General features: G+C 51.5%; 7 protein-coding genes and 1 pseudogene across 8 annotated transcripts; 3 read left to right on the top strand and 5 right to left on the bottom strand.

Annotated features, from left to right (window-relative positions):
- Positions 1–215: 215 nt before the first annotated feature.
- On the bottom strand, positions 216–1873 carry GCG54_00012713 (annotated as a pseudogene). Its single transcript has 3 exons — positions 1680–1873; positions 1046–1622; positions 216–1006 (listed from the first exon to the last, which is right to left on the bottom strand). Coding segments are annotated over exons 1-3 (1562 nt in total).
- Positions 1874–3532: 1659 nt separating this feature from the next.
- On the top strand, positions 3533–4495 carry GCG54_00012712 (uncharacterized protein; the record flags this gene model as incomplete). Its single annotated transcript, XM_045412586.1, has 2 exons — positions 3533–3730; positions 3905–4495. 2 exons carry the CDS (start codon positions 3533–3535, stop codon positions 4493–4495), a joined length of 789 nt encoding a protein of 262 aa, XP_045267291.1.
- A 2910-nt stretch (positions 4496–7405) lies between these two features.
- Positions 7406–10898, top strand: GCG54_00012711 (High-affinity methionine permease; the record flags this gene model as incomplete). Its single annotated transcript, XM_045412585.1, has 5 exons — positions 7406–8653; positions 8701–9098; positions 9157–9274; positions 9931–10289; positions 10358–10898. Coding segments are annotated over 5 exons (2664 nt in total), but the record flags the coding sequence as incomplete, so codon positions are not given.
- A 1063-nt stretch (positions 10899–11961) lies between these two features.
- GCG54_00012710 (uncharacterized protein) lies at positions 11962–14565 on the top strand (the record flags this gene model as incomplete). The annotated part of the gene is made up of 4 exons (XM_045412584.1): positions 11962–12539; positions 12590–12695; positions 12765–13551; positions 13604–14565. The coding sequence occupies 4 exons, from the start codon at positions 11962–11964 to the stop codon at positions 14563–14565; spliced, it is 2433 nt and encodes an 810-aa protein (XP_045267289.1).
- Positions 14566–14963: 398 nt separating this feature from the next.
- GCG54_00012709 (L-pipecolate oxidase) lies at positions 14964–16125 on the bottom strand (the record flags this gene model as incomplete). Its single annotated transcript, XM_045412583.1, has 3 exons — positions 14964–15260; positions 15385–15951; positions 16006–16125. 3 exons carry the CDS (start codon positions 16123–16125, stop codon positions 14964–14966), a joined length of 984 nt encoding a protein of 327 aa, XP_045267288.1.
- Positions 16126–17128: 1003 nt separating this feature from the next.
- GCG54_00012708 (uncharacterized protein) lies at positions 17129–18635 on the bottom strand (the record flags this gene model as incomplete). The annotated part of the gene is given in 4 exon segments (XM_045412582.1): positions 17129–17220; positions 17324–17843; positions 18119–18520; positions 18534–18635. Coding segments are annotated over 4 exon segments (1116 nt in total), but the record flags the coding sequence as incomplete, so codon positions are not given.
- A 1871-nt stretch (positions 18636–20506) lies between these two features.
- Positions 20507–21731, bottom strand: GCG54_00012707 (Fasciclin-like arabinogalactan protein; the record flags this gene model as incomplete). The annotated part of the gene is made up of 2 exons (XM_045412581.1): positions 20507–20789; positions 20848–21731. 2 exons carry the CDS (start codon positions 21729–21731, stop codon positions 20507–20509), a joined length of 1167 nt encoding a protein of 388 aa, XP_045267286.1.
- A 2086-nt stretch (positions 21732–23817) lies between these two features.
- On the bottom strand, positions 23818–25066 carry GCG54_00012706 (putative cyclin-H; the record flags this gene model as incomplete). Its single annotated transcript, XM_045412580.1, has 3 exons — positions 23818–24075; positions 24155–24463; positions 24515–25066. The coding sequence occupies 3 exons, from the start codon at positions 25064–25066 to the stop codon at positions 23818–23820; spliced, it is 1119 nt and encodes a 372-aa protein (XP_045267285.1).
- Positions 25067–26046: the final 980 nt, after the last annotated feature.

The following is a 26046-nucleotide window of genomic DNA, read 5'->3' as shown; positions in this document are numbered from 1 at the left end:
GTTTGTCTCAGCTTTCAGCGCACAAGCCCATGATAAATGTCAAGGTTGTCGGTCCGAAAATATCAACCTCACTGACACAAGGTTCATTACAGTTTGCATCTCCATACAATACATCGCCTATCAGGGTTGGGACGATAAGGAGCTTACACTACGGCTCAACTTGCCTGCTTGGATTGGTATATATGAAATAGCTCAAAAAGTGGGTAGTTACCTCACGTAGTTTCAGCTACAACACGCCCCAGCACTTCCACAACATTGATGTAAAATGACTGGACAGTTCGGTCTTGGCCATTCTCAATGTTTTCTCCCAAGCATGTGAGCGTCGCGTTTGAATACTGTGAGCCCATCAAGTGCGCAACCCAATCATGTACCTTACTGACCAATGCTTTCTGGAATGTCTCGGATCCCATACCATCTTTATACATTTTCCACATCGGGCGTCACATCGCAAGCTCGCTAGTATGACACCCAGGCTATAGATATCGAATGCTCTCTGATATCCCTCGCCAGGCGTTCCTTGCGCTTTTGGATGCCTATAAACATTGAACCTGGCGCTTTGTTCCGGCTTCTCTGATGATTCATCGACGCTGTTGGGTCTGGAAAACTCAAAGCCTACAACATAAGGTCGAGACCAAAAAGGCCGCCCGCTGGCTGAGACAGAAAACAACACGTTGTGACTTCGTATGCTTTTATGAAGCCACGACACTCCATGAATGACTGAAAGCGACAGTGAAAGTGCATAAGCAGCGTTGTATCGATCTTCCAATGTCGGCAGGTTCTCTGGACTTGGCGTGTCCAGTAACGCTTTCAGCGAAACCATCTCGGCTTCGATCAAGGACGAAGTACCCTCGGGGGGTAAACGGAATACGAATCCGTACGCGTTCCGTTCCGGGTCATCAAAGACTCCAAGGCACTTCAACGTTAAAAGCTCCACTGGTTTCGTTTCGGAGTTGAGAAGATGGGAGATGTTGAAAATTCTGCCAGTAAGAGCGATGCCTTTCTGGCCCTGCCAACTAGTGTCGTACGTTTTTCATTCGATGATGACGGACTCCTTCCCATGAAGAATTCCAAAGCTTCGAAAGCCAGCTGATATATCATCATTTCGCTTGACTTGAATCCGCGATCCCTTGATGGCAAGGTTCTTTGTTGACCTTTGGTGCATGAAATTGCTGATACGATTGTTGAGGTCTTGTTCGAGCTCAGTATTGAGATTTCGAAAGCTAATAGCCTTTTGCAATATCGAGCATCCAAATATAGATGTAGGGCCTGCGATTTGTAACTTTGAAGTTTCAGTGCCTGAAAGCGTTTCCGCGGTTTCCATGTCGTCGGTCATATCCTCGATGGAAAGGATGACTTGCGATGCTTCAGTGTTCGGGATTCGGGCTGGAAGGAGTCGGTAGAGACCACCCAGCAGAGATTCAAGTTGGTCCAAAATCTTCTGGCTGTCTAAGGCTTTGCTGCTTGCCCATATCATTCGATTCGCAGTAGCAATCATTCCTGTTTTCATCTTCTCATTCTGTGATGTAGCATGCAGGAGGGGTTCGAGATCCTGCAGCAAGGAGTGAGTCGCGTTCAACGTCTCGATGATTGCAAGCTCGTGAAGTTTAACCAAACTTTGCCTCCTGACATTTTGGGTCTGGCGTGGAGTGACTGGAAATATGAGCCAGTCCCGCTGTCACTGTTCCAAGAGGGCATGTTGCAACAGGAGCTTTGCGCGAAGGATGTTCAAATGGCTGTCGAGACCGCGCATAGCTCGCCACATCCCGTAAAGCTTATTGCAAGACGACAGAACATCGAGAATACCGCTGAAGGCCCCAATACCGAGGCCCGAAACGCCAATCTGGAATTCATTGGACGTTGTGAGGAGTGTTGTGCTTGAGGGAAAATGTGATTTCTTCAAAGATTGTGGCGTGTCCGTATATGCACAAGTTGTGAGGGTTCATCCTTCGCTTGGCCTATCGGATCATGTTTTCTTCAATCATAGAGATCATATGACGTGTTTGTGTTCAGCTCGGGTGGTGCGGGGCCAGAAGCTGAAAACCACCTGCAGGCTGACGTTCCCCAGCTGCACTTTAAGAACCGCTGTCATTTTCAGGTGCTCAACCAAGCACTCTGGCCGACCAAACTGTTGCAGACTACGAAGCATGGACTTTTCCCAGAGTGGTTTTCCGACATTTCGGCAGAAAGCACCCGTTCCAAGCCCCATAGATGACTCGCTCGTCCGGAGCAATGCCGACAATATTGGTGGAAGCTCGAGATGCCCTCACTTTGCTGGATTTCTGAGTGTTTGCCTCAGTGGAGACACCAATCTGGGCCTACACCCATTCATCACCAATATTCTCCCCACGTTTGAAGATGTAACAATCGGTGGCGGGTCTTTCGATGTCAGAAAAGTCAAAACTTCATCATTCTTGAGCGGCCTGGGGGAGGGCATTCTTAAAGGGCGGGACTTCGTCATTGTCAAGCATCCCAAAGCCAGCTTCGCAACAGCACAAGGCGACAGCGGTGCATTCGCGGACGCGGCCACTGAGCTACAGATTCTACGCCACCCGCCTTTGAAAGGACACGACAATATCATTGAACTGTTGGCTGTCATGTATCATGGCACTGGGGAGCCCTTGCCCGGCGTACCACGCATAATGCCCGCTCTGGTCCTTGAATATGCAGAGCACGGAAGCCTGAAAACATTCCAGCAACAGGGCGGCGGTTCATCATTTGTTGGCCAAATTCAAATTGCTATCGACACTGCTCAAGGCCTCAAGGCGCTGCATGATTGCGGTATTATTCACGGCGACGTCAAGCCTTCCAACCTTCTGGTCTGCAGGCACGAGACCAGGAGCTTCATCGTCAAACTTTCCGATTTTGGATTTTCACTCTCCAGTGGTGATACCCATATTATCGGACACTCGGAGTTCTTCTGTGCTCCTGAGTCATACGGAGAGAACATTCGTCCGCCCTACCTAGAGCAGCTGGATATTTACTGCTATGGCCTCACTTTGCTCACCATCTTCGAGTCAGGTTCGGCCTTCTATGACAGCTTTCCTACTGAAGGACTCGAGGATAATCTACGAAAGATGAAATCCTCGGGTATCATGTCAACCCTCATCCCCTTGCGCGTACTCAATAGCCATCAAAATGATGATCTACCTCTGATGATACTCTGTAAAATACGGCGCTACAGTTTGCAAGCATCTCCCAGCAGACGATTTCAATCCATGGATCGGCTCTTGAGTCTACTCGAAGTTTTGAGACATGCAGCAAGCTCTCTCGAATCTGCCCCTTCGGAATCTGGGGATGGTACCCCGGTACAACGAGCACTCGACTCACTTCGGGAGCTCACTTCCAAGACTCCTATCATCCAGGGAACACCGGCGGATGTGTTTTTTACCGTTTTTCACAGGCTCGCGGAAGGAGTTATCGGAAACCTCCCGCCGGGCTATGGATCGGTTAGAATGCTGGCAATTGATGCTAAGAAACTCCACGATACTACTGCACAGGTAGTCCAGATGCTTCTCCTCATAAACAAACAGCTATGCAGGGCGATAGCTTTGAGAATTCTCTCTATAATCTCATTGAGAAGCGGGTTATGGGTGGCCTTGTTCAGGCATGTGGTGGAGCCCCAGATCAACAAGAGAGCACTGAGGTTTCTGTCAAGTCTTTCGTTTCGTTCTTAGTCGACCTGAAAGGTCTGACACCCGACTCAGGTTCTATTTCAAAGCAAGCGTCAGCGGTAAGCTCCCAGCAACTAATGTAAGCCGAGTAACCAAGGGCGCATAAGCAGAAACTAATCTGAAGAGCAAACAGAGTCCATGACAAACTCAACTTTCGACGTGGCTTAGACTTCATTCCCGATGTAAGTGCCCCAGTGTCTACTTTGTCACCAGATTAGACTGGTATGCTGAAGCATTTCAAGCTGCGAAATACTGCCGGTATCTACCAAAAGACGCCCAAGCGCATCCAGAAAGACCTCGGTCAGAGCTTGGGGTCCATCTGCTCCACCTCCACCGACGACAAGCTAAGAGCTGCTGCTTCATTCAGCATTGCTGTTGCTCACGTCAATGGTGTTGGAGTTCGTTTCGACATTAATACGGCTCATGACTTCCTACTCCGTGCCGCGAAATGGGGCCACGAGCAAGCACAGACAACGCTCATCAACATTTTCGACCATCAAGGACCCCCAGGACCCCCAGATGCTACGGTACCTTTGGGCCTGTGGGTCGATTGGCTCAAAAGAACCGCTGAATTAGGCAGTGACACGGCGCTTGAAAAGCTGAAAGCGGCATCAGCTTCGTCTTGGAGATCAGCTCAGGAAGTAAGCCAGACGAGGCGTTTGGAATCCGAGGGCTTTGGTCTCCTTCAGTCACAGCAGGCAGTCGTTGACGGGCAATGTGAGGGACAGCTTTCCACATCGCAGTCACTGGTATTGGCCATAATCCACGAAAGGGGGGGCATGGTGGAAGAACTCATCCGCAACAATCCCCAGTTGCTAAACTAGCCAGTCTCGCAAGCTGGTGAAAGCCCACTGCTAGTTGCATGTAGACTTGCCCGAGTGGACATCGTCAAGCTGCTGGTCAGCAAGCAAGCAGATGCCAGCATAGGAGACACCTCGGGTATCTTTCCGTTGCATTGGCTCTGTGTTTTTTCCCGATTCCGACACGGGTCCTATCGCGCACCTGCTACACAAGCAAGGTGGAAATCCGAACGCACTTGCAGTTACGTATGTGCGGGATGAGTACTTGAGAAATTTCCTCGACCTGCCAATGCCACGAAAGAATGGACTCCGTTGCACTGGGCAGTCGCAGCGAAGAATCTGGCAGCAGTTGATGCACTGCTAGCTGTTGGTTCAGACCCTCTGTTCCGTGCAGATTGTAAGGTCAGCGACTCGGTGCCATTGGATTCCTTGCAGATGGCATCTTACATGTGTCATTCGGCGATTCTCTGTCGGATTCTACAAAGCCCAGGGGCCAGTGAAGGAGTGTTAGACACGGTGCCGATGGTCCAAGGAAAGGAGGTATTCATTCGACCCCTCTTTGGGCCTTTACAAGGAAGTTCCCGTTGGTCACGGCTCCTACGACACGGTCTAAATTTTGAGGATGAGACGAGAGACACTATTTCTCTACTTGTCGGCCACGGAGCTCCCACGGATGCTGTTTTGGAAGTAGGCTGCACCAAGATGCCCGCCGTTTGTGCTGTTGCATTTCATCAATGTGCAGCTGACGTCATGCTTGCTGGTCTGGATTGTGGATTTGATACGGAGATCGATGTTGGTTTTGGTGGAGAAACTGCTCTTTTCATGGCCATCAATCATCGTGATCACGAAATGGTCAAAGCACTACTGGAAGCTGGAGCCAGTACGACAGTTCTAGGTCGATGGGGAGACAGTTCCCTGGTAAGAGCCGCCAAGGAGTCAGACGACATTTCCACCGTGCGCAGCATTTTGGAAACGGGAGTTCCCATCGACGGTACCTCGCCATCCCTGGACAGGACACCATTTGAGACGGCCGTTTACTCCGGTAATTTGACGGTAGCTCGGTATCTATACGATCAAGGTGCTGAGAACCATAGGGTGGCCCGCAACCATAGGACATTCCTAGGAGGGTTGATCCGTATGCGAACCAGGAATGCGGCAGAAAGGATCAAGTTCCTCTTGAACCTACCCGATAAAGGGGGCTCAGGCGGATCTCGGACTGCTTTCTCTCCCGAGGAACCATCTTCAGCTTTGCACTTAGCCTTGTCTAATATCACAGAGGCTGGCTTTCCCTGCAGGCATCACGAGATGCCTGACCTAGTACTCGTCCAGTTGCTTAAGAAGTATGATGCTCCACACCAAATCAATGACGTTTTCTCTCCTCTTGCGATGGCTCCGATTTATATGGCCAGTTTGGTGGGAGCATGTAGTTCAGTCAAACGGCTTTTAGAAAAAGGCGCCGATCCTCTGATACGAAACAGTCATGGGTTCTCTGCTCTGGACGCCGCCAAGCAAAGGTACTTTCGGCCAGAAACAACCTTCTTGCTAAAACAGCACCGGGACAACCACGCTCAAGTGAGAGAAATTGCTAGGCATCTCAAATTGGTTAACGAGAACACAGTTGAGCTCATTAGCGTGCTTGTGTCTTACGGGGCAACAGGAACTCCGGGTCAATTTCCAGACTGGTTCTGCGGGGAAGCTGGGCTTGTCACTGTCGAGCTATTAATACCTAGACTCTTGGGATCGGAGTCTGGTGTGAATTACGAACAGGATATTGGGACTTTTGTTCAGTCCGTCGGGAAGCTTGGTGTTGCAGAAACATCACACGAGAAGTGAATGGGGGTCAATCGCCTGTAGTAGAGCGACTACTTTTCCTGTGGCTACACGCTACTTCACCGTCGTCGTCGTCGTCGCTACTATCTTTATCATCGCTACTATCGTCATCGACAAGGTAGGGGTACTTAAGAACACGGGAAATATAGCCGCGCAGACACAGGAAAAGTATGTGGTCTTGTCAATTGGGGCCGGCACAGGACGAGGACCCACGAGGACCCGAGTATGAGTCCATTTCGCACCGTCAGCAAGGATGCGACGGTATTTGTTTTCTTTCTTAAAAGTCCGTATTCAAGCCAAGCAGCAGTTAGTGAAATTATTGGGAAAGAAAACTCTCATTCGGCCCAATGCGATTTCGTTTCGTTGCCTCGGCCAATTTCTGTGAACGATCTTCGGTAGGTTCGGCAATCGGTTTACCGAGTTGATTTGGAGCTGCTGCGGGGTTAAGAGAACTCAGGCACGATGTTCCCTGAAACTCTGCAGTACAACTCCTAGAAGAGTCATAGTTCGCGCGACATTCACATCTTCAAACTCAGATAACATATCTGTGGTGAGGACAACAAGATGCAACGGCTCTTCTCGTTGAGCACGCATGTGAAGAGTTCGGCCGAAGTGGGGGCTTCCGAAGTTCCGCGGTAGCACGGACACGGCGGGCCATAGCACGGGCGGCTGTCCGGTACCTACAACAGGTGTCGAAACAGGCCAGGCAATATCGGGGAGGTAAGAAGGCCGCACCCATGTCTCGTCACCTTGCGCCATGATGGCGTGCGAATCCGCGCCCCAATACAATCGGGCATTTTCTTTGCTCGCCCTCCCAAACTTACATTCTTGAAACAATATTGCGCCATTCGAGACACACCTCACGGGACTTAATCGAAGAGTTGTTGTATCCACATTCTTATCAATCAACAGACGTCCGTGGACATGTGTCGTTTGCCGCTGACCCTCCCTTGGATCACTTTGCTGCCCTGCGCGTAAGCTTTCCACGAGGCCGCAATGCACATCCTTGTCGCCTATACTCCAGTTGTCTCATTCTTCAGACGGCATGATAACCCGCCCGATTCCAACCATGTGCTGCCGCTCGCGATATCATTTCGATAACAGGGTGTGAATCTCGCCGTTACGCATGTTCAGTTCTTCGCCAACAAATTATTCTTCACGATTGTCTCGGAGGAACAACTCCTAGAAACTATTCTGGCTCGCGTTCCCCAGTTCCCTATGATGAGTGCCCTCGACGACCCCGAGCTGCGGCCTCTGCTTTCGATAACGCCGCCCCCTCCATCGCCTGTCTCGTCAGCTAGCGCTCCTAAGAACTCGGTTTCGTCGGGGAAGCCCTCGATTTCGGAGGCAGAACTCGCAACGGGAAACATACACCCATCGAGATCAATTGAAGACGATGTCCTCCCGGAAGCTTCGACTCTCGGACGCACGCTCACCTGGCAGAGCGCCTACATTCTGGTGATCTCAAGGGTGATCGGAAGCGGCATATTTGCCACTCCAGGTGCAATCCTCCGATCTGTGGGCAGTCCTGGTCTGTCTCTTTTACTTTGGCTCGTCGGAGCCCTCATCGCAGCCTGTGGGCTGATGATATCCTTGGAGTTTGGGTCGATGCTACCACGGTCCGGCGGGGATAAGGTCTACTTGGAATTCACTTATCGTCGACCGCGGTTTTTGGCATCAACCCTCGTCGCTATTCACGTCGTCCTCCTAGGATTTACCGCCAGTAACTGTATTGTCTTCAGCGAGTATCTTTTGTTTGCTTTGGGAGGTGACAACCCAAGCGGCTTACTGCGCAAAGCGCTCGCCGTTGGGCTGCTTACGACGGTCACCTTCATTCACGGATGTGTACCTAGACTGGGGATCAAGCTTCAGAACTTCTTGGGCTGGGTCAAGGTGGGCCTCGTCGTCTTCATGATCGTCTGTGGGTTCTATGTTGTGCTCTTCGCGCCATCGACAGAATCGGCTCAAACGACGATGCCGATCATCTCCTGGGAGAACCTGTGGGAAGGCACGAATTGGAACTGGGGTATTATATCCACCTCACTGTTCAAAGTGTTCTACTCATATGCCGGCCTCGACAACGCCAACCTTGTTCTCAACGAGGTGAAAGACCCGGTTCGCACGCTGCGGTCTGTGACTGTGGCAGCATTGACGACCGCTTGTGGAATGTACCTACTCATCAACATAGCGTACTTTCTCGTCGTCCCCATTGATGAAATCAAGCAAAGCGGCGAGTTGATTGCAGCGTTGTTCTTTGAGCGAATATTTGGACAAGGTGTTGGCCGAACTATCCTACCACTTGCTGTTGCACTGAGTGCTGGGGGAAATGTTCTTGTGGTCGCATTCGCCCAGGTTAGGACAGTCGACTGAAACTGTTGATCATTGCTAACTATTATTAGGCTCGACTGAAGCAAGAGATTGCTCGGCAAGGATTCCTCCCCTTCTCCGATATTCTTTCATCCACAAAGCCGTTCAACTCACCTTTAGGTGGTCTCTTGGTTCACTATATCCCGTCATTCCTGGTCATTGTGCTTCCTCCTTCTGGCGAAGTCTACTCCTTCATTCTAGAGGTTGAGGGGTATCCAGGCCAGTTTATGGCATTGGCAGTGGGAGGTGGCCTTCTATGGTTAAGGTTCAAGCGACCCGATCTCAAGAGACCATTCAAGGCTTGGGTCCCCGCTGTGATTCTGAGAATTAGTCTGAGTCTGGCTCTGCTAGCCGCACCATTCTTTCCACCCAAAGTTAAGCCATCGAACGGCTTATTCTACGCAACATACGCGATCGTTGGCGTCAGCATGTTCGTACCTACCTTACACCCCTCTTCTGTGTGGCTAATTGCTAATCAACTACCCAAGCTTGGGTGCGGGCGTGGTCTACTGGTACGTCTGGACCATTTTGGTCCCGCGTTGGAGAGGCTACAGGATTGAAGAGAAGGAGGAGGTGCTTGTGGATGGGACAACTATTACGAAACTTGTCCATACTCCAATAGACTGAAAGCAAGAGTTTTGAAGCTTTACTGGCGTTCAAAGCCGTTGAGTTGGAGTCACCTTGTAGGATGTTTTTATCAATAAGAACTATGTCGCGCGAGCCTTAATATTCGATATCCCTCTATCGTGAAAACGGGTATTCAAATTATCTCAGAGTCTAAATTACTTCTGTGAATAAAGTGTCTTCGATAAATAGCCGCGCCTCGACCTTCAGCGAGCATCAGCAAGATCATAATTATTAATCACTCGGATGATCGCCCCGTCTTTTGTTTCGTACGATGTATCTGCTACCCCGGCGGACTAATCCACTGACCTCCTTTGAGCCTCGGGCTGATTTGAAATCGCTTCAAGATCACGTGTAACCGGTATCTGTGTCTACCCGGTACACCTGGAACATGTGCTAAAAATCGGTAATGAACGGAGATCATTTTCGTTGGGCGGCTTATGAATCCAAAGACACTAATTGTCGGACGAGAATTGCGTGCTTGCGGGGACCATGTAGATCTGGGGTATATATTCACACCAGACCCCTGCTTCTGCCAGATGTTGTGGCTTTGCACCAGCCTCAGGATTCATCAGATATTCATTCCCATATCCACTGTATTTGGATCTACCAGCCCAATGGCCACGACCGTTGTTCAGCATCTTGCCCCTTCCGAGGGTCAACCATATTTTGGTTCGACACAAAATCAATCAACCCAGAGCATCACATCACCACTTGCATTGAAGAGAGACGTGCTTGCAGAGCTGCACTATCACAAAGAAAACGAGGACGGCTCGCCGCCGCATCCCACTTATGTTGATAAGCCCGAGACATACAACAGACCGTTCGAGACTCATCAAGTCAAGATCCGTGATGTGTCTGGGGATGAAGAGAAGTACACTCTGGACCAGCATGGCTTTCAAATCCATCGTCACCAATCTGCTGAGAAACACTTCCTTGACGACGTCCAGATCAAGTCGGGATACTATGAGGAGGTAGAACAGCTGTTGAAGAGCGTGTACGGGTTTCCCCCTGTAATAGCGGCGTCAGGAAGCCCAGAAAGAGATTGGCTGACAACTTAATTAGCACTGGAGCAAATCGCATCTTCATCTTTGATCACACCATCCGCCGACAGCCGCCCAGTGCCGCAACCCAGGACCGGGTCTCCCGCGGCCCCGTTCAGAGGGTTCACATCGACCAGTCTTACAAGGCCGCGCTCTCCCGTGTGCCCCACCATCTGCCGGAGGATGCCGAAGAGTTGCTCAAGGGCCGGGTGCAGATCATCAACGTCTGGCGACCCATCAAAACGGTCCAGCGAGACCCTCTTGCCATCGCCGAGGCCGGCTCCGTGTTAGACTCGGATTTGGTTGTGACGGATCTCATTTATCCCAACCGGCGTGGAGAGACTTATCAAGTCAAACATCATGCTGAACACCGGTGGTATTACAAAGCAGGCCTCACGCCGGAGGAAGTTATCTTGATTAAGTGCTTCGATACCAAGACAGATGGAAGGGCGCGAAGAGTGCCCCACACGGCATTTATTGATCCCACTGCTGGACCAGATGCACCGCCGCGAGAGAGCATTGAAGTTCGAGCTCTTGTTTTTCATCCTGATGACCACGAGTAAATGTCTTCGACACATCAATTTTTTTACAGACTGCCAGTAGCAAACAATTTCTATCCAGATCAATGGTCGCCCATATCATTCTCCGTCTCGGTGACTTGTTGAGGTCCACAGCTTCGAGACCCTCTCAATTCTCCCAGCATCCGATGGAAGTGCAGATTGGCTGCAAGCTTCTTCGATGTTCTTTCTCATCCCATGTGCAAGGCCCTGCAGTCTGACATTTCGATTGCGCGTAATCATTAAGAGCATGTCACTGCAGTGTTGCGTCAAAAACTATTGCCGCTGAGGTGCGTTTGGGTCAGTCGTCCCGCAAGGGACGCAAAATTATTGAGTCGCGAGAAATGGACCGCAGCCTTTGCCTCCACATTCAAGCCCTCTTTCGAGTCAGAACTGCATGGCGGGACGTGCTCCTCCAGGCAACGAAATAAAAAGGCATGTCTTGATGGAGCGAGCGGCTGGACCACGTTTTAAAGCCGCTTAGTCGTGGGAGCGCTGATCAACGGTTAGAGCAAACCCGAAATCATAGAGTTCTGACCGTTAGACTAGCGTCGCGTTGATGCCGCTTCCGCTTGCAACCGTGCCCTTTCAGCCACCAGTCTGTGAACGGTCCGGCTTTCAGCCCTGCGGCGCTAGGAATCCTTTCTCAAAGTCATGCTCCTATCATGTTGGAAGTTGCGGAAATTGACAGTCTAAAATGCGCAAGGTGTCTACGAAAGGATTGGGCCCATCAGCACTAGACTTGGCAAGCTAGAGCTTAAAATTTGATGGCGCGAGAAACGCCCTGAAGTCGCCGCACATGAGACCCTTCACTTGTTCTCAAACCACCATTTCAAGCCAAGAATCACTCTAGTTAATCCACCATAGATAGCACTTCTGACAAGTGGCTTGCGTGGGGTGGACATCACAGCCCCTCGAATACGCCGCAATGAGCTGCTGCCTTGCAGCTGTGCTGTAAATAGAGGGAGACTGAAAAGTGTTGGATAACCCACTATCTTGGACGACCTTGCTTCTGGTGATTTGAACTATCTTCGTATCTTTATTGAATTCACCGGGGCTGCAGGATAATATGAATTCAAATCCGCGAGACAGCTTCCCGCCGAGCTATCGGAAACCAGTCCCAGGAAGCCAACGGGAGCAATTCCAATCAATGCCTCAACCATTTCCACCTGGGTCATCTTCATCGAGCCTGCCGGGCACAAATTGCAATCCTCAGATGCTTCCTCAAATTGAGTCCATCGCAACACAAGACTCACCGACCAAAACATGGGCCGATACCAAAGCGTACCAGCCTATCCCGGGGGCTCGGGAGATTGAAAGCTTAGAAGCATTTCCAACGAATTCGGAGGCGATCCAACAGCAAGTTCCACCAGTTGTTAAGACTCATCATAGACGCCGACTATTTTGGTGGGCTCTTCGATATTTTCTCATTTCTGCTGTTATCTTCGTGGCACTTCTTGTCCCCACAATTGTCCTGAGCAACGACGCCGAGTTTGCCGATGACAGCACCATTGAGAGCATTCAAGCAAAACAGTACACCAACCTTGTGTTCTACATCTGCCTGTGGTTAATGGTTACATGGATAGCAGCCGTAGGTTCAGACCTCATTGGTCTTGGATTCCCATATTTTTTCAGGCTCATTGCCAGGTATGTTGGCCAGTTTGAATATCTCGTCGGCCAAACCTTAACCAAAATAGATACACGAATCCCTCCCACCAAAAGTACTGGAGGGCTTTCAAGTTCATGCGGCGACCGATAGCGTTCCTCGGCACAACACTGGTCACCTATATCTTCTTCGCAGCGGTTTGTCACTTCTTTAACTGCATACCAGCCGTAGTTGAAGTGCACTGACTAACACTTATCTTGTTGCAGTGCATTGTAGACAACAATCTTTTGGCGGTCAACATCAACAAGCCGGCAGACGCTTTTTGGTGGGATGACGTCGTTGCCGACGTCTTCCAGCAACTGATCCTTTGGGTCTGCTTCTACTTCATCGAGAAGATCTTCATCACCTACATCACGATTCACTACCATTATCGGGGCGACAACGTGAAGCTCACCCGGACAAGAGAGTTGCAAAACGCGTTGATCACACTATACGACGCTTCTGTTTATCTTCACCCTCCTCATCGAACCTTATTCGCCCGAGAAGACATGCTCATTCGAAACGCCAAAGGCGACGCCCATGCTTCTGGCCGAACGAGGGTCAGCAGCTACCTCGCCCGGATGGGTATCGACGGCTACAAAATGACAAGTCTCTTTGGCAATTTCATATCAGACGATCCTAATGCACATTGGCTTCGGCCTGCAAGTACTTACGCAGTCATCGAGCGGGCATGGGCTAGTCCGGTCTCAGCTGAAGCGTTGGCAAGACGCATATGGCTGCCACTTGTGGCAGAGGGCAAATCAGGTCTCACTGCTAACGACATCATTGACGTTCTTGGCCCTTACCGAAAAGAAGAGGCCATTCGCATATTCAAGACTGTGAACGAAAACAACAGCCCCGACATCCGAATTGAGGAGTTCATTGGCATAGTCACCGAAGGTGGGAAAACTCGACACAACATCTACCGCAACATGACCAACATGGACCACTGCATCAACACATTCGACTGGTTTCTCTTGCTTATCCTTGCAGCTGTAATGATATTCTTCATCAGTGAGTATCGTGCAGATTATTCCACATGGTCATAGGCTTACACTGGTCAAAGTGGTCGCATACGTGCCGGCTATTAAGCAGATTCAGACAATTCTGTCCAGCCTGGCGATCGGACTTTCTTTTGCGGTCGGCCGGACGTTCCATCATCTTTTGGTGGGTATTGTGTTCGTCTTCTTTGATCATCCCTACGACGTGGGCGACGTTGTCAACGTCTACAATCCTGGTTCTACTGTTGGAACTCAGTGCGTCGTCAAACGCCAGTCCCTATTGTACACGGTCTTCAGGCGGCTCGACAACGGTTGCGATCTGCAAATTTCCAATGACCGACTTTCTCAAAAACGCATTGAGAACTTCTCAAGGTCAGGCATTAATCGACAAGGAATCTCAATGTTCGTGGACTTCAGGACCGGCTTCAAGGACATTATACGCCTTCGCACTATTATGGAGGAATTTCTCAGCAACAATTCACGAGACTTTGTTCCGGAGAGCTTGGGCCTCAATGTCGTCAGCCTTCATGAACTCAATAAGATGGAGCTTCGACTGGCTTTTACTCATCGTAACAACTGGTCCGACGACAAGCTTCGCTCTCAACGCAGCAACAGGTTTCACTGTGCGCTGGTGGCAGCGTGCAGGGCCATCCCGTTATCAAAGCCTGGAGGAATGCTTCCTTCAGCGGGAGAGAATGGTAACCCGATGTACACTGTCCAGCTCAATACGACTACGGAGCTTGGGGAGAATATCAAGAAAGAGAAGGACCGCCGACAGGGTTTGCGATGGGACGATGTGAAAAGTGAATTACATGGGAGTATCGATCCTTCCATGAGCGAGGAGGAGGCTACTCGGTCCCGCTTAGCGGCGGAAGCTGAAAAAATGAGATTGGCCAAAGTGACAGAAGAGGAGGCATTCTTAAAGCTAGCACGATTGCCTATGCCGTCGACGGAGGCTGGGGCTAGTTCCGCAGTCGATATTCCTGGATCCGCGACTGGGCTGCGACAAACAAGGGCTGGTAAATGATCCGCGATCTCGAGGTATTGCGAACTACCTAAGAAATATCAAATTAGGGGACGGATGGTTCTTCTCATTGAATATGTATCAAATCAAGATAATGGCCTTTGTGAGACTAGTGCCCTACGACTTCAGAGGTGACTCTTTACCACCGAATCCAGGCGGGCTCTTTCTTCTGAGTTAAGTTCACGTCTGGAAGGTCCTCCTCTACTCCCGTCTCCCTCGAAAACGTCGGGTCGATCCTTGTATTCCATTCTGAATCGCCATTTGGAAGACAGATTCCGAGGCAACGTTCTCTTCAGCCCTAGTGACATGTATTTTCCCAGGACAGGGAGAAACTTGAAAGCACTGTGCGCAACAGCCGTAAGTACAACCCATCTATTACGCTATTGAATCATTATTCCAACTTACTGTCCGCTTACTGCTCCTCCCACAAACAGATTTTGGTAATCAGGGTGATAGTCCATGATGAAGTCTCCTGATGGGGTGTCGGTGTACCAGCACATGGTCACTTTTTCGAAAGGGCGATCGGCAAGTTCCGGCAATATCTCGCGAAGGCCGTTTCGCAGCCTTTCTTCTCCCTCGGAAGGACAGAAGTTGGGGCGTTCGCGACTTGGATACACGCGGGGCGTAGAGATGTTTGTCTCGATCAACGCTTCCCCCTTGCTAGGAGTACGAGTGTAGCCCCATCCGTGCACCGCCATCTTCAGAGTTTTCGTGTCTGCGTGTGGGGGGGAGGTTGAACCAGCCGGTGTTGAAATTTGCATAGATAGGCAACTTCTCATATCGTTGCACTTCCATATCGGAAAGAGGGGTGTATGCTATCACCTGCGCTGTCGCCAGTGTTGAGTTATACATTGGAACTAGGTTAGACGACCAAGCGCCCGCGGCCAGGACAAAGTGATCGCCTGGGATTGACATGCCTCCGAGTGTCTGGACTGATCGAATCTTGTTGTCTGAGTCCGTATGAAAACCAACCACGGTTCCAGCTGGGCCCGAAATGAATGAAACGCCTAGTTCAAGACACTCATCTCGAAGCTGGATGATTGCCTTTGTGGCGTCTGCCCATCCTGCTGCGTCGTTGTAGTAGCCTTTGAACCCTGGCTCAGCAAGCTTACCGGAAAGAATTGGAAATTCTCTCTTCGCGGCTGCAGCATCACCAAGTTTGGTCCAGGCCAAGCCCTTGTTGCTCAGTTGCCTGGTCGTCCTGTCGATCCAAGATTGATCTCCTCCGATGCTACCCGTCAGTATGTAGGACGCGGGATGAAAGATGCCTTTGAACTTTGGATCTTTGCTCCATTTGAGGTAGGCCTCGTATGAAACGTTCAAATAGTCTTCATCGGCGTAATCAAACCGTATGACGCGAGAGATGTCGCAGCTCGATCCGTCTGGAACCTGCTAAACTATCAGCCATGGCCCTACGTCGAGAACGTTAACGCAAATTCATACAGGTGGCAGATGTCTGTCAACCACCGCAACATTCTTGAATCCCTCAATGGCAAGTTGTACAGCCGTTGACAAACCAAATACACCGGCGCCGATGATCACGACTTTGCTATCCTTGTCCATACTTGTGGTGGGCGAAAAGGACGGTTGACGCAGGCACCGTATCGCAGCTGTCAGATTCCAGCTAAGTTTCGCAAGAGTTGACAAGGTCTTCCACAGTTTTCCCAGCTTCGTCAGATGCTCCCTAGCCCGGCTGACGGCGGCCGGTATCGGCGGATCGGAGCTCCACAAAAGAGTTTTTCCTCCGGATCAATCTCCACATTGCCGGATCTCCAAGCGGAGCCTTCGCTCACGCTTCATATGCACGTGACTCGGATTATCGGATTTGAAGCTGATCAGTGATGACTAACAGTTAATCGAACGGCCGTTCGGAAAGTCAATCCTTGAAATGATTCGATCCTATGCCTATTTCCACCCTTGGTCTGGTTTCCGTCCCGGATGATTATCCATGCGGTTCTGTCCTGTGAGATCTTGACTTCCCACGGACTGTTTTTACGCATGTTATCAGTCTGAGATAATCCAGAAAACAACCCTGGCTTATCACAGGCTGCATAGTTCAAGAAAAAGCTTTTTAAACGACATCGAGATTCATTCTGGGGCGCTTACAAGATGCTATATGGATTTCCGGAAGCCAAAGGATCGACTGAGCAAATTACCTTCGTCTCTGTCGCTACTCGAAGTGAATGCACCAGTATTATCTTCTATTTCTCCGATTTCTACACGATGTCATCTCCTGCAAGCCAACTTTTTGGCGTTTGTGTACTTTTTGATGGGGATATGGTATCATCTCCTCCAAATTTCAACTCGGTGTTTTTAGGGGCGGACCTACTAGCCCAAGCCAAACCGTGTGCTGTTTCCCTTTCTTCCTGTATTGAGTCTCTCCTATTAACCACATCAGACAGACTCTGTAGCCCTGGAGTTCCGCCAAGATCTTTGAGTGAGATCTGTGGGGCTTTGCTCCCAAAAACACTTTCATCCTGTGGCGTCGGAAACCTTTCTCTCGTTTGACGAGATTCTCTGTCGGCAGATGACTTCCACGATATTGGCGTGAAAAGTAGTGTTGATATCAGGTTGTTGTTTCCTCTTCTTTGCCCTCTTCCTGCCAGCGCAGTCCTAAAACGGGATCGTCCATTGCTTTGCATGTGCCCACTTGGCCCACTGCCGCTATGCTGGGAGGACTTTGCATCGCGCCGTGATTGGAGATAAGCCCTAACATTAGGCCTTACTATCTGTGTATGATAGCTATGTATTGCTGGAAGACTTGTGACGAGGAAAGACATCGCAAGTTCGACAAGAGACCAAAGCAAGGCTGGCTCAAAGTCCCAAAAAGGATTGGGTGAGTATGCGACGTTGATATATTGCATGCGAAAGCAACTTGCGCCAGTGATGAGGAGACCAAGAATGAACATGATAGAGACTCCTATCTTGTCCTTTCTTGGTAGTTGCGTTTTTAGCAAGGGCGGTATGGGAAGAATAATCATAACGATGTCTTGAAATATGGAAGCTCCCGCAGCGACAAACACCGCCGCCGTCAAGTTGAGACATTTGGTGGTGTGGATCAGATATTCTGTATTCCATGCCTCCCAGAAATATCCAATGGGCCAGCATTCGACGATGGATCCGCCAACAAGGGCAGCCGTGGTGCCGGCGACGAAGATGATAAAGGCGTATGTGATTCTTTTGAAGCGTCGGCCGGGGAAGATTCGCAAGTACAAAAATAGGATGGAAATTTTCGTAAGTCCCAGCTGCAGTAAGTAGAGCGGTTCTTGAACGAAAAAGAGCTAGGGTGGGTTAGGATAAGCAAGCGTCGTGTATCGGATAGACTTGCCTTCAGGCCCAGCATAATCTTGTCCCACTCCAAGTTCCAAGTGTCACGACCGAAGGCATTGTCATCCACTAGCAGTATGGTTAGAACCTGCTTGCGAATGGTGATATGATCAAGCATACTCAACTGACTGATGACCAGCTCGGGAATGTATATTATCTACCATCTGTTAGTTCTCCGTCTTCTGCTGTCGATTCGAAAGGATATGCTTGCCGCTACTGCCATCATTACATAGTCGTCCCACCCGTATCGTAATCGTGTAGCCCAGCGAGCGTAAAATCGAAACAAAACCAGAAACCAGGCGGCTATCTCTAGCGAACGAAGTCCGTAGAGCATTTTTACTTGCGAGCGAACGGGGTCGTGACAGTAATCCGCCTTGGCCTTCTGCGTAGCTGTTGTGCAGCGCATAAGCACGAGGGAATGGCGTTCGGGAAGGAAGAGGGATGTTGTCCTGCTCACCAATTCCTTCTCGTGGAGTGCATCCCGCCATGATGCATTTCTCCACTTGCTTGTAGAACCCTTGGTCGTTGCAGACGCATGTTGTGTTGTCGATAGTCTGGCAGGGCGACAGGACGACCTCTCGAGATATGCAGTCCAACTGACAACATCAGCAAAGAAACCACGGTTGTATAGCTAGAAAACGTACAGCGCACGGAGCGAAGACGGGAGACGTGCCGTTCGTCGTGCTTGAGCCAGTCGTCGGCTGCGAACCGTTCACCGGCAACGGCGCTGGCGGCTCAGTCGAATTCTGGGCCAAGGCAACACCGCAGAGAAACCAGATACAGAGTGTCTGGAACCTCAACTCCATCATCAACGTCAGGCGGAAGCGCTGAAGGAGCAAGCATTGGACATGTGCGACTACGGCCCGCCCACGTGGCGACGACGAACCATTTAGCTATTTTTCTGGTGGGCAGAAATAAAGGATTGGGCTCAAATGGAATAGCTCTAGAAGACGGGAGTCAATACATGTCGCCTGAATACTGGCCTATCAAGTACCCCGCCTAGATATGAGGGAGGTGAGAACGAAGAGTCATCCCGGCCCAATCGCCGTCATACAAACCCGAGAGTTGCGCCAATGTTCGGCCGACGGCACCTACAAGTTTGAAAATGGCGTGGTAATGCAAGGCTCGGGCCTCCAGCGACAAGCGCAGGGACTTCAGCTGCCTTACGGAGACTCGCCCGCACGCGCAGCAGAGTTGAACCCTATGTTTCATGCTTTCTGGCGGGCACGCTCCAGACTGGCCCGGTTGCCGGTGGGAGTTTCTCCCATTGGGCTTCCCCCACAAGGTTTCCGCAAGAGTTGCGAAACCATTCAGATGGCTTTCCGGGCCGGCAAAATATACCTATTGGTTCTTCGTTTCCCTAATTCCCGGATGAAAGTGCGAACCCGAGCATCAAATAGTTGGAGCGTCATTGGCTCTAGTGCGGCAAAGTTTCGAGTTACTTCAGTCGAAATGGGGAATTAATCTACCAACACTCCAGCAGTGGTATCGCAAAATCCTCGCGTTATTCTCGAAGCCATTACTTGCTCGTGCTGATTTTGAACATGGCATCACTTTGGTTAACTGTATGGTAAGCTGATCTGAGCGGCCTTTGTGCAGTACACTGGCAGGTGGGATTTACGGTGGTATTGTCAACAGACGAACATCTTCGTGGCTGGAAATGCACTCAAGCTGAAGTTGGCAACGCATGGCAATGTTCGGCATCGTCACTTAAAAGTGGCGATCAAAATGCCATGGTGTTTCGTTGTGATAAGCAGCCGTCGCCTAAAACCTCTTTTGGTTTGAAAGATTGCAAGGCCACCACTACCAAAAGGCGTTGAAACAGCTGGCAAGTGCTGATATAACCGCACAGGCGCGACTAATCTCAAAGTACTGCTTGTTTGGATCCTGAGTCGTGTTGGCTTGCGGCGAATCCTAGACGGCCACTCAAAAGACCGGACGTTCAGCGGGGTTGAGTTGGAAGAAGGTTGGTACTTCCGCATTTCTAGCGCCAAAACATGCGTTGCCAACCGAATTCCGAGTCTCGTATCGCCGAATCTAATCATGCCCTACGGCACATCATAAGTCCGTTGATTTTATTGTTCCCTTATCAACTTTCAAGTGCGGTCATCGAAGTCCATCTACTATGTCAGATTTCTTTAGATGCACCTCAGTTAAAACCAGGTTTACATTCTTCTGTCCGACCCAACGCACTGCTCTCAACAGCAACCTCTGTTCCTGTGGTTGAAGCATCATGGTGAGGAGTTGGGGACCAACATCCGTGCAAGAAATATTGTCAATTGAGCATCAAAAGTCGAATGTGTCGGCCACAGACATGGACATGAACGATAACACCTTATGCAGGTTGACGTACAAAACCTGCGCAAAAGCTTCGTCTTTTCACATATGTATTTCTTTCGATACTGATATTGCAATAACAATGTTCTCATTACGTTCCTACCAAACCATCCTCCTCCACTCTCGTGCTACTATTACAAGACACTCCTCTCAGGGTATTGACGATATAAATGAATGAACATCTGCAAGTCAGACGGTAAAACATCGTTCTTTCTCGTGGTATAACAAAATCCTCCTCGCACCTGTACCCCTCGCGCTTTTCTTATACCTTACATCCTGCTTAGATGTTCATGTATGCGGCCATACCGCCGAACAGCGCAGCGGCACCAACGGCAGCTGTCCGCATGGGAGCGGCCTGGGTGCTGCTAGTAGTGGTCTGGACAGCGCCGCCGCCGTTGCCAGCGCCAGTCTCGGTGGCAACAGGTGGGGTGGTGGAGGGAGCCTCAACGCCGCTAGTGAAGGGGTTGCTTCCGTCAGTGGCGGTGCTAGCGCCAGAGTAGGCAGGGGGACGAGTCGAGGCAGAAGTATCGGGCTGGACAGAGGTGTTGTTGGGGTTCAGGACACTATTTACACGTTAGTCTTCCATACCATCTCGTTTAGGTTTGTAGTTGTTTGGCTTACCCGTCAATGACATGGACAACACCGTTCTCGACCAAGATGTTGGGGACGACAACCTTGGCCTCGTTGACGTAGACAGTCTCGTTGATGACCCTGACGGTAACGTTGCCGCCGCCGAGCGTAGTCAAAGAAGTGTTGGTGATCTGAGGGCTGTACAGGACCGAGCCGACAACGTGGTACGACAAGATCTGGGCAAGCTCGGCAGAGCCAATGCTGCCGGCCAAGCTTCCAATGGCAGCGAAAGCCGCGTTGTTCGGGACAAAGATGGTGAGGTCCTTGGCAGCAGCAAGGGTGCTAGTCACGTTCGCGGCGCGGATGGCACCGACGGCAGCGGTCAAGTTGGCCTGCTGCAGGGTGGTGTTGATGGATCCCGGGACGGAGAGGACCTTGTCGATGATGTGGACGGTGCCGGCGGTGAAGTTCAGGTTGCCCTGCGAGACGGTAGAGTTCTCACGAAGAGCAGTGAAGAAGGTGACGTTGCCGCCGACAGTCTGAGCCTGCACGCGCTGGCCGCCGGTAATGTTGGTGTAAGTCTCGTTCTGGAGCAGGGTAGGAATGAACTGAGGCTGCTCGGTGAAGGCAGAGGCGTAGTACGTGCCGTTCAGGACGTGGTAGGACAGGATAGCCGCAACCAAGCCCGGGTCCGCGGCAACAGCCTGTGCAACGGCGGGAGCCTTGAGGAACTCATCGAGAGCAGCATTAGAGGGAGCGAGAATGGTGATGTTCTGGGCCTGAGCGAGACCCTGCAGGACGGCGGGCTGTTGGCCAAGGAGCCCGATGAGCGTCGACAGAGTCGAGTTCTGAGAGGTTAGGACCTCGGTGAGGTTCGACTGCTGGGCAAAGGCCGTGCCGGCCAGAGCCAGGAGGGAGAGGTTCTTGACCTGCATTGTGTATTGATGTCGACAGACGTGCTGCGTTGTGTATGGCTGTGTAAAGAAGGTGTTGCTGTTCCACTTAAATCCTAAGCTTGTCGAACTGGCTGTCACAAAAAGGGAGAACGAAGGGGCAAGAGCACACTCTTTAAAGAAACATGTCTCCCTCTCTCCTTGGCGTGACCAGCCGATGAAGAGTCATGACAAACACTTTCTCGAAACCGAGAGGGGAGCCAATACCCATCGCGCTGGGCCGAAAGAATCAAGCTTGTTGCCCGGCGGCCCCCAAACACAGGCTACTTCGTCGGCAACCCCAGACAAGGGTCTTGGTCGACATCACGACGGCGCCAGGGATTGAGACCGAACAGGCCTTGGGTGGGAGGGGGTGGAGAAGTCCTCCCTAGCTTTGCGCGACAACAACGACGCTTGCTGCGCTGGGCAGGCTTGGGTACGGGATCGCCAAAAAAGTGCCAAGTCGATCGTGGGAGAGAGCAAGTAGCTGGGGGCGCCGGTGGTACGGGGGTACGGCGAGAGTGTGTGTTGTTGGCCCCGTGATGATCGGATCGAATCCCGGGGAACCGTTGCCTGATTCGCCGGTGGTGACACGGTCTAGCCGGTACCTTATGTCTCTTAAACCTACAAGCTCCTATGGAGCCCCTGAGAACACTTCGATAGAGCTTGATTCTACAGGGAAAGCTCCATCTGAACATGCAAATCTGGGACGAAGCCATTGCCGCGGAATTGGGCATTCCCAGAGCTGTCATCGCAAAAAAGCACCAAACGAAGAGCGGAATGCAAAGTATTGCATCGCCGCCGGGAACGTAGTAGACGCAAGACGCAAGACGCAAGAGGCCATTGGCATCGCACCATGTCTTGGGAGCTGCGCAAGCCTGTCATCCCGTTGGGCACAGCTTCCCACAGACGAGTGAGGGCAAAAAAGTCAATGTCGTCAGGATAGTCCGCCTAGCGCCATTTGGGGACGGGAGTGGCTCCGACGGCGCCGGCGACGAGCTGTGCTGGCGCGCTTCCCAATGCTACCTGGCAACATGGCGAATTAGTCATGTATTATTCGTAAAGCCCAAAGGGTGTCTTCTCCTGCATGCTCAGCCTCATATTGTTACTGAGAGTCTCATGCACCTTGCTGTTGCTGATTGCCGTAGACTGGGGATGGATACGATACAATAGTGGTGTCTTGATGTTGTATCTCATTTGCCCGGGCAGCAGAGCAGAAGAGATGAAGGGGGACAGGGCAGGGTATCGACTGCAGACTTCTTCCCCGCATCCAACAGCCCGCATCCCACACCAGATGCAGGGCCATTCGGGCCATTCCCGCTGTCCCCTGAGTTCGCTTCGACCAGTCAATGTTTAGCATGTCTTGAATGTCTCGAGTCTGTGGAAGCTGCGAGAGCTCCCCAACGAGGGGAGATCCTTGCTAGCTCCCCAAGACAGCTGTCCGTAAAAAGCCTAGCTCCTCGAGGAGCATGGCCAAGCACGAATAATGGAGGAGCTTCTTGGGACCCCAAGCCTTTCCAGGGGCCGGCTGTGCCGACTCTGCCCATCTCCTCATAGTAAAAAGCGATGTCATCTTCAAATGGGTGCGTCATCGATACTGCTGACACGATCGCGACTTTGGCGCTTGTTCCAGCCGTCGATGCAATGGCGCATTCCTGCCACCGAAAACCCAGCTTGGCGCTCGCATCTCGACGGGTGATTGCCCCAGGACTCATCCGAATGCGTTAAAGTTGACTCCGTTGAGGCCTCCGGGCGTCGTCTAGATGAACCGACATGTTCAAAATCAGGGAAACCCAAGGAAGGGCATCATCGGAATCCCATCAACCGTCCACGGCGGTGTTTGAAACTAGTAGAACCAGGACGCCTTGTCCATTGCCACGTCGCAATCTCACCACCCAGAGCAAACAAGCCATGCAACAAAAACTTGGGGGGTATCTTCGTATGTATGAATTGGGCCAAATCAACCGGCCCAGCCATTGGTGCTGGCTGTAAGCGCCGTGGCTGGAGCTCTATTACGCCATGTGCACTCACGCCAGGGCACTGAGGAATGCCAGCTCGACTTCGGGGTCCAGGCCTTTCCTTCAGCTCATCACAACGCTGGACCGAAGACATCGTCTCCTCCCTCGGCTACCTTTCTGCGTTTCGCCTCCCGTGCATCGTTCCCACTTGCTCCTGCGATCTCTCCGCCGAACGCTGAGCCGTCTCCCTCGGCCTTCGGACGGCGGGGCTCCTTTTGCGCCGCCATCTCTCGCCGGGCCTTCTGCAAGGCCACCAGGTCTGCGCGATCGGGGTCTCTGCACTTCTTCAGCTTTCGCAAAAGAGGTCGGATCAGCTTGGTGCTCTCAGGCTACGTGTCTTGTTAGCAATTGATTTCTCGATTCTCCATAATGGCAGTTGTCCGTCATGAACTTGTATGATGAACATACCTGGCCCCAATACTCTTCCAGCCGCTCTGGAGGCTCTGTTGCAAGCAACTCCCGGCATGACTCGATTGTTCCCATCACCTTGTCTCTAAGGTCGGATCGAGGTGTCGGATCCGTCTTCTGGGCGCCCTCGCCGTTATGAGGAGGGGCAAAGGCTCCTTGTACGAATTTTTCGGCAAGTTCTCGGTCAGCGAGCGAGAGGGCGGCAAGCATGATCTGGCTGGGGGTGTAGTGGAAGTAGGCATCGGTGACGAGAGAGCTGAACTTAAGGTACTCTCGAGCGCGAAGGTGGGCGGTCTCGACTCGGGATTTCTGACCTTGATCAGTGTTATGCCCTCCAACTCTAGTGATGTGTTAACTCACCTCAAGATCGGGATACCTTCGCAGCTCCAAGATGGCTCCTTCCAGAGCACGGAACGGATGTCTGACATCAAAGGCAAAGCGCACTCCTTGGCACAGCAAGAACTCTCCCGCCAGAATCTCCTCCTCGCTCGTGTTGGGGAACTTGTCGGCAAATTTGGCAAGTCTCGTGTAAATTCCCTCTGCTTTGCTTCCGAAGAAAAGACACGTCTTGAGCAATCCGGTAGGCGGGTAGGTCATGACGGAGTTGGTTACGAAGAATCGGCGGAGGAAGACCGTGGCAGTAGCTCTGACTTCGGTGGGCAGGCCGCAGAAGGTGGCGGCGCGGATAAGCTCGACGGTGAAGAACTTGAGCAGCTGGGTCTCTTCGGCGGCCGTGAGGAACTCGGGCAGAGGCTCATCCTGGTTGCCACCTCTCAGCTCGAGGAGCCGAGCGCTGATGTTCGTCTTGGCGAGGCTGTTCGTCGTTTCGCGGAGTTCGGCCAGTTTCGACGGGGAGAAGGACCACAGCCGGTACTGGGTCGAAAGCCGGTATCGCGCATCTTCGGTCGCCATGGTCGCGCCAGACCGCGGTAGGCTGACTGTTGACTCTTGCAGAGAAAACGGAGTGTTGACTAGTTGCGGGTTGCTAGGCGTCGATTGAAGAAGCTGCGACGGCCAATCGGACGCGAGAGGCAATATCTGTTTGAATCGCTACAGAATGCCATGCGAGGACCAAAGATGGACGGGAATGGTAGTTGTGTGAAAAGCTGCTGGCAGGTCGAGGTTCGAAAAGGCGTCGCGATTCACAAAGAAGGCGCGGCTGCTTATCGCGGCCTAGGTTGAGCGGATAAGAAGCTCGAGCCACACCATTCACGTGATACAACCAGCCACATCCTCTAGCCTGCCTGGCTGTGACTTGACTCCCGGCATCAAGCCCGGATACCGGCAGTTCTGGACAAGGAACGGCTGGACACCTCCGATCGATGCGGGTCCTGACGTCGGAACACACCCGGCCTGCATGCCTAGAACGGTTTACATCCACCGGGGGATTTACGAGTCAGATTTTCAGGGTCCAACACCAATCGTCCCCGAGCCCAGGTGGAAGAAGATGGCACCACATAAACTGCCTGCTTGGTGCTTCAAATGATGGCTTCTCTCGATGCGCTTCAACTCGGAACATTCTACCGTGGCACGCTCCTCTGACAGCCACCCTTACGGCTGATGACGAGCTCCGAAGGGCGATCGCACAGTTTCATTGCCTTGTGTCACACTAAACATTTGTAACTCGGCCGCGTCAGCTGGGATAACTTTGCTTTTCAACTAGTTTATAGAGTAGTATCCATGTTCGAACCGAGCTTAGCCATCCGTCTAATCACTCCCTTCCCAACAGCAGAAGCTATGCGATGAGGGGAACCAACGATTGCGGATCCAGCCCACGGATATCAATGCGCCCCAACGCCATGCTCCCGTCAAATTCCTTTACCCCCGACAACGGAATGAACAGTCTATTTATGCAACGAGACGGAAACAAACAGTATAGCACACTTTGCGGC

This window comes from Colletotrichum gloeosporioides, assembly GCF_011800055.1.
Source record: "Colletotrichum gloeosporioides strain Lc1 chromosome Unknown consensus_24, whole genome shotgun sequence".
NCBI lineage: Eukaryota > Fungi > Ascomycota > Sordariomycetes > Glomerellales > Glomerellaceae > Colletotrichum > Colletotrichum gloeosporioides.
This window is presented reverse-complemented; position numbering and strand designations above follow the sequence as displayed.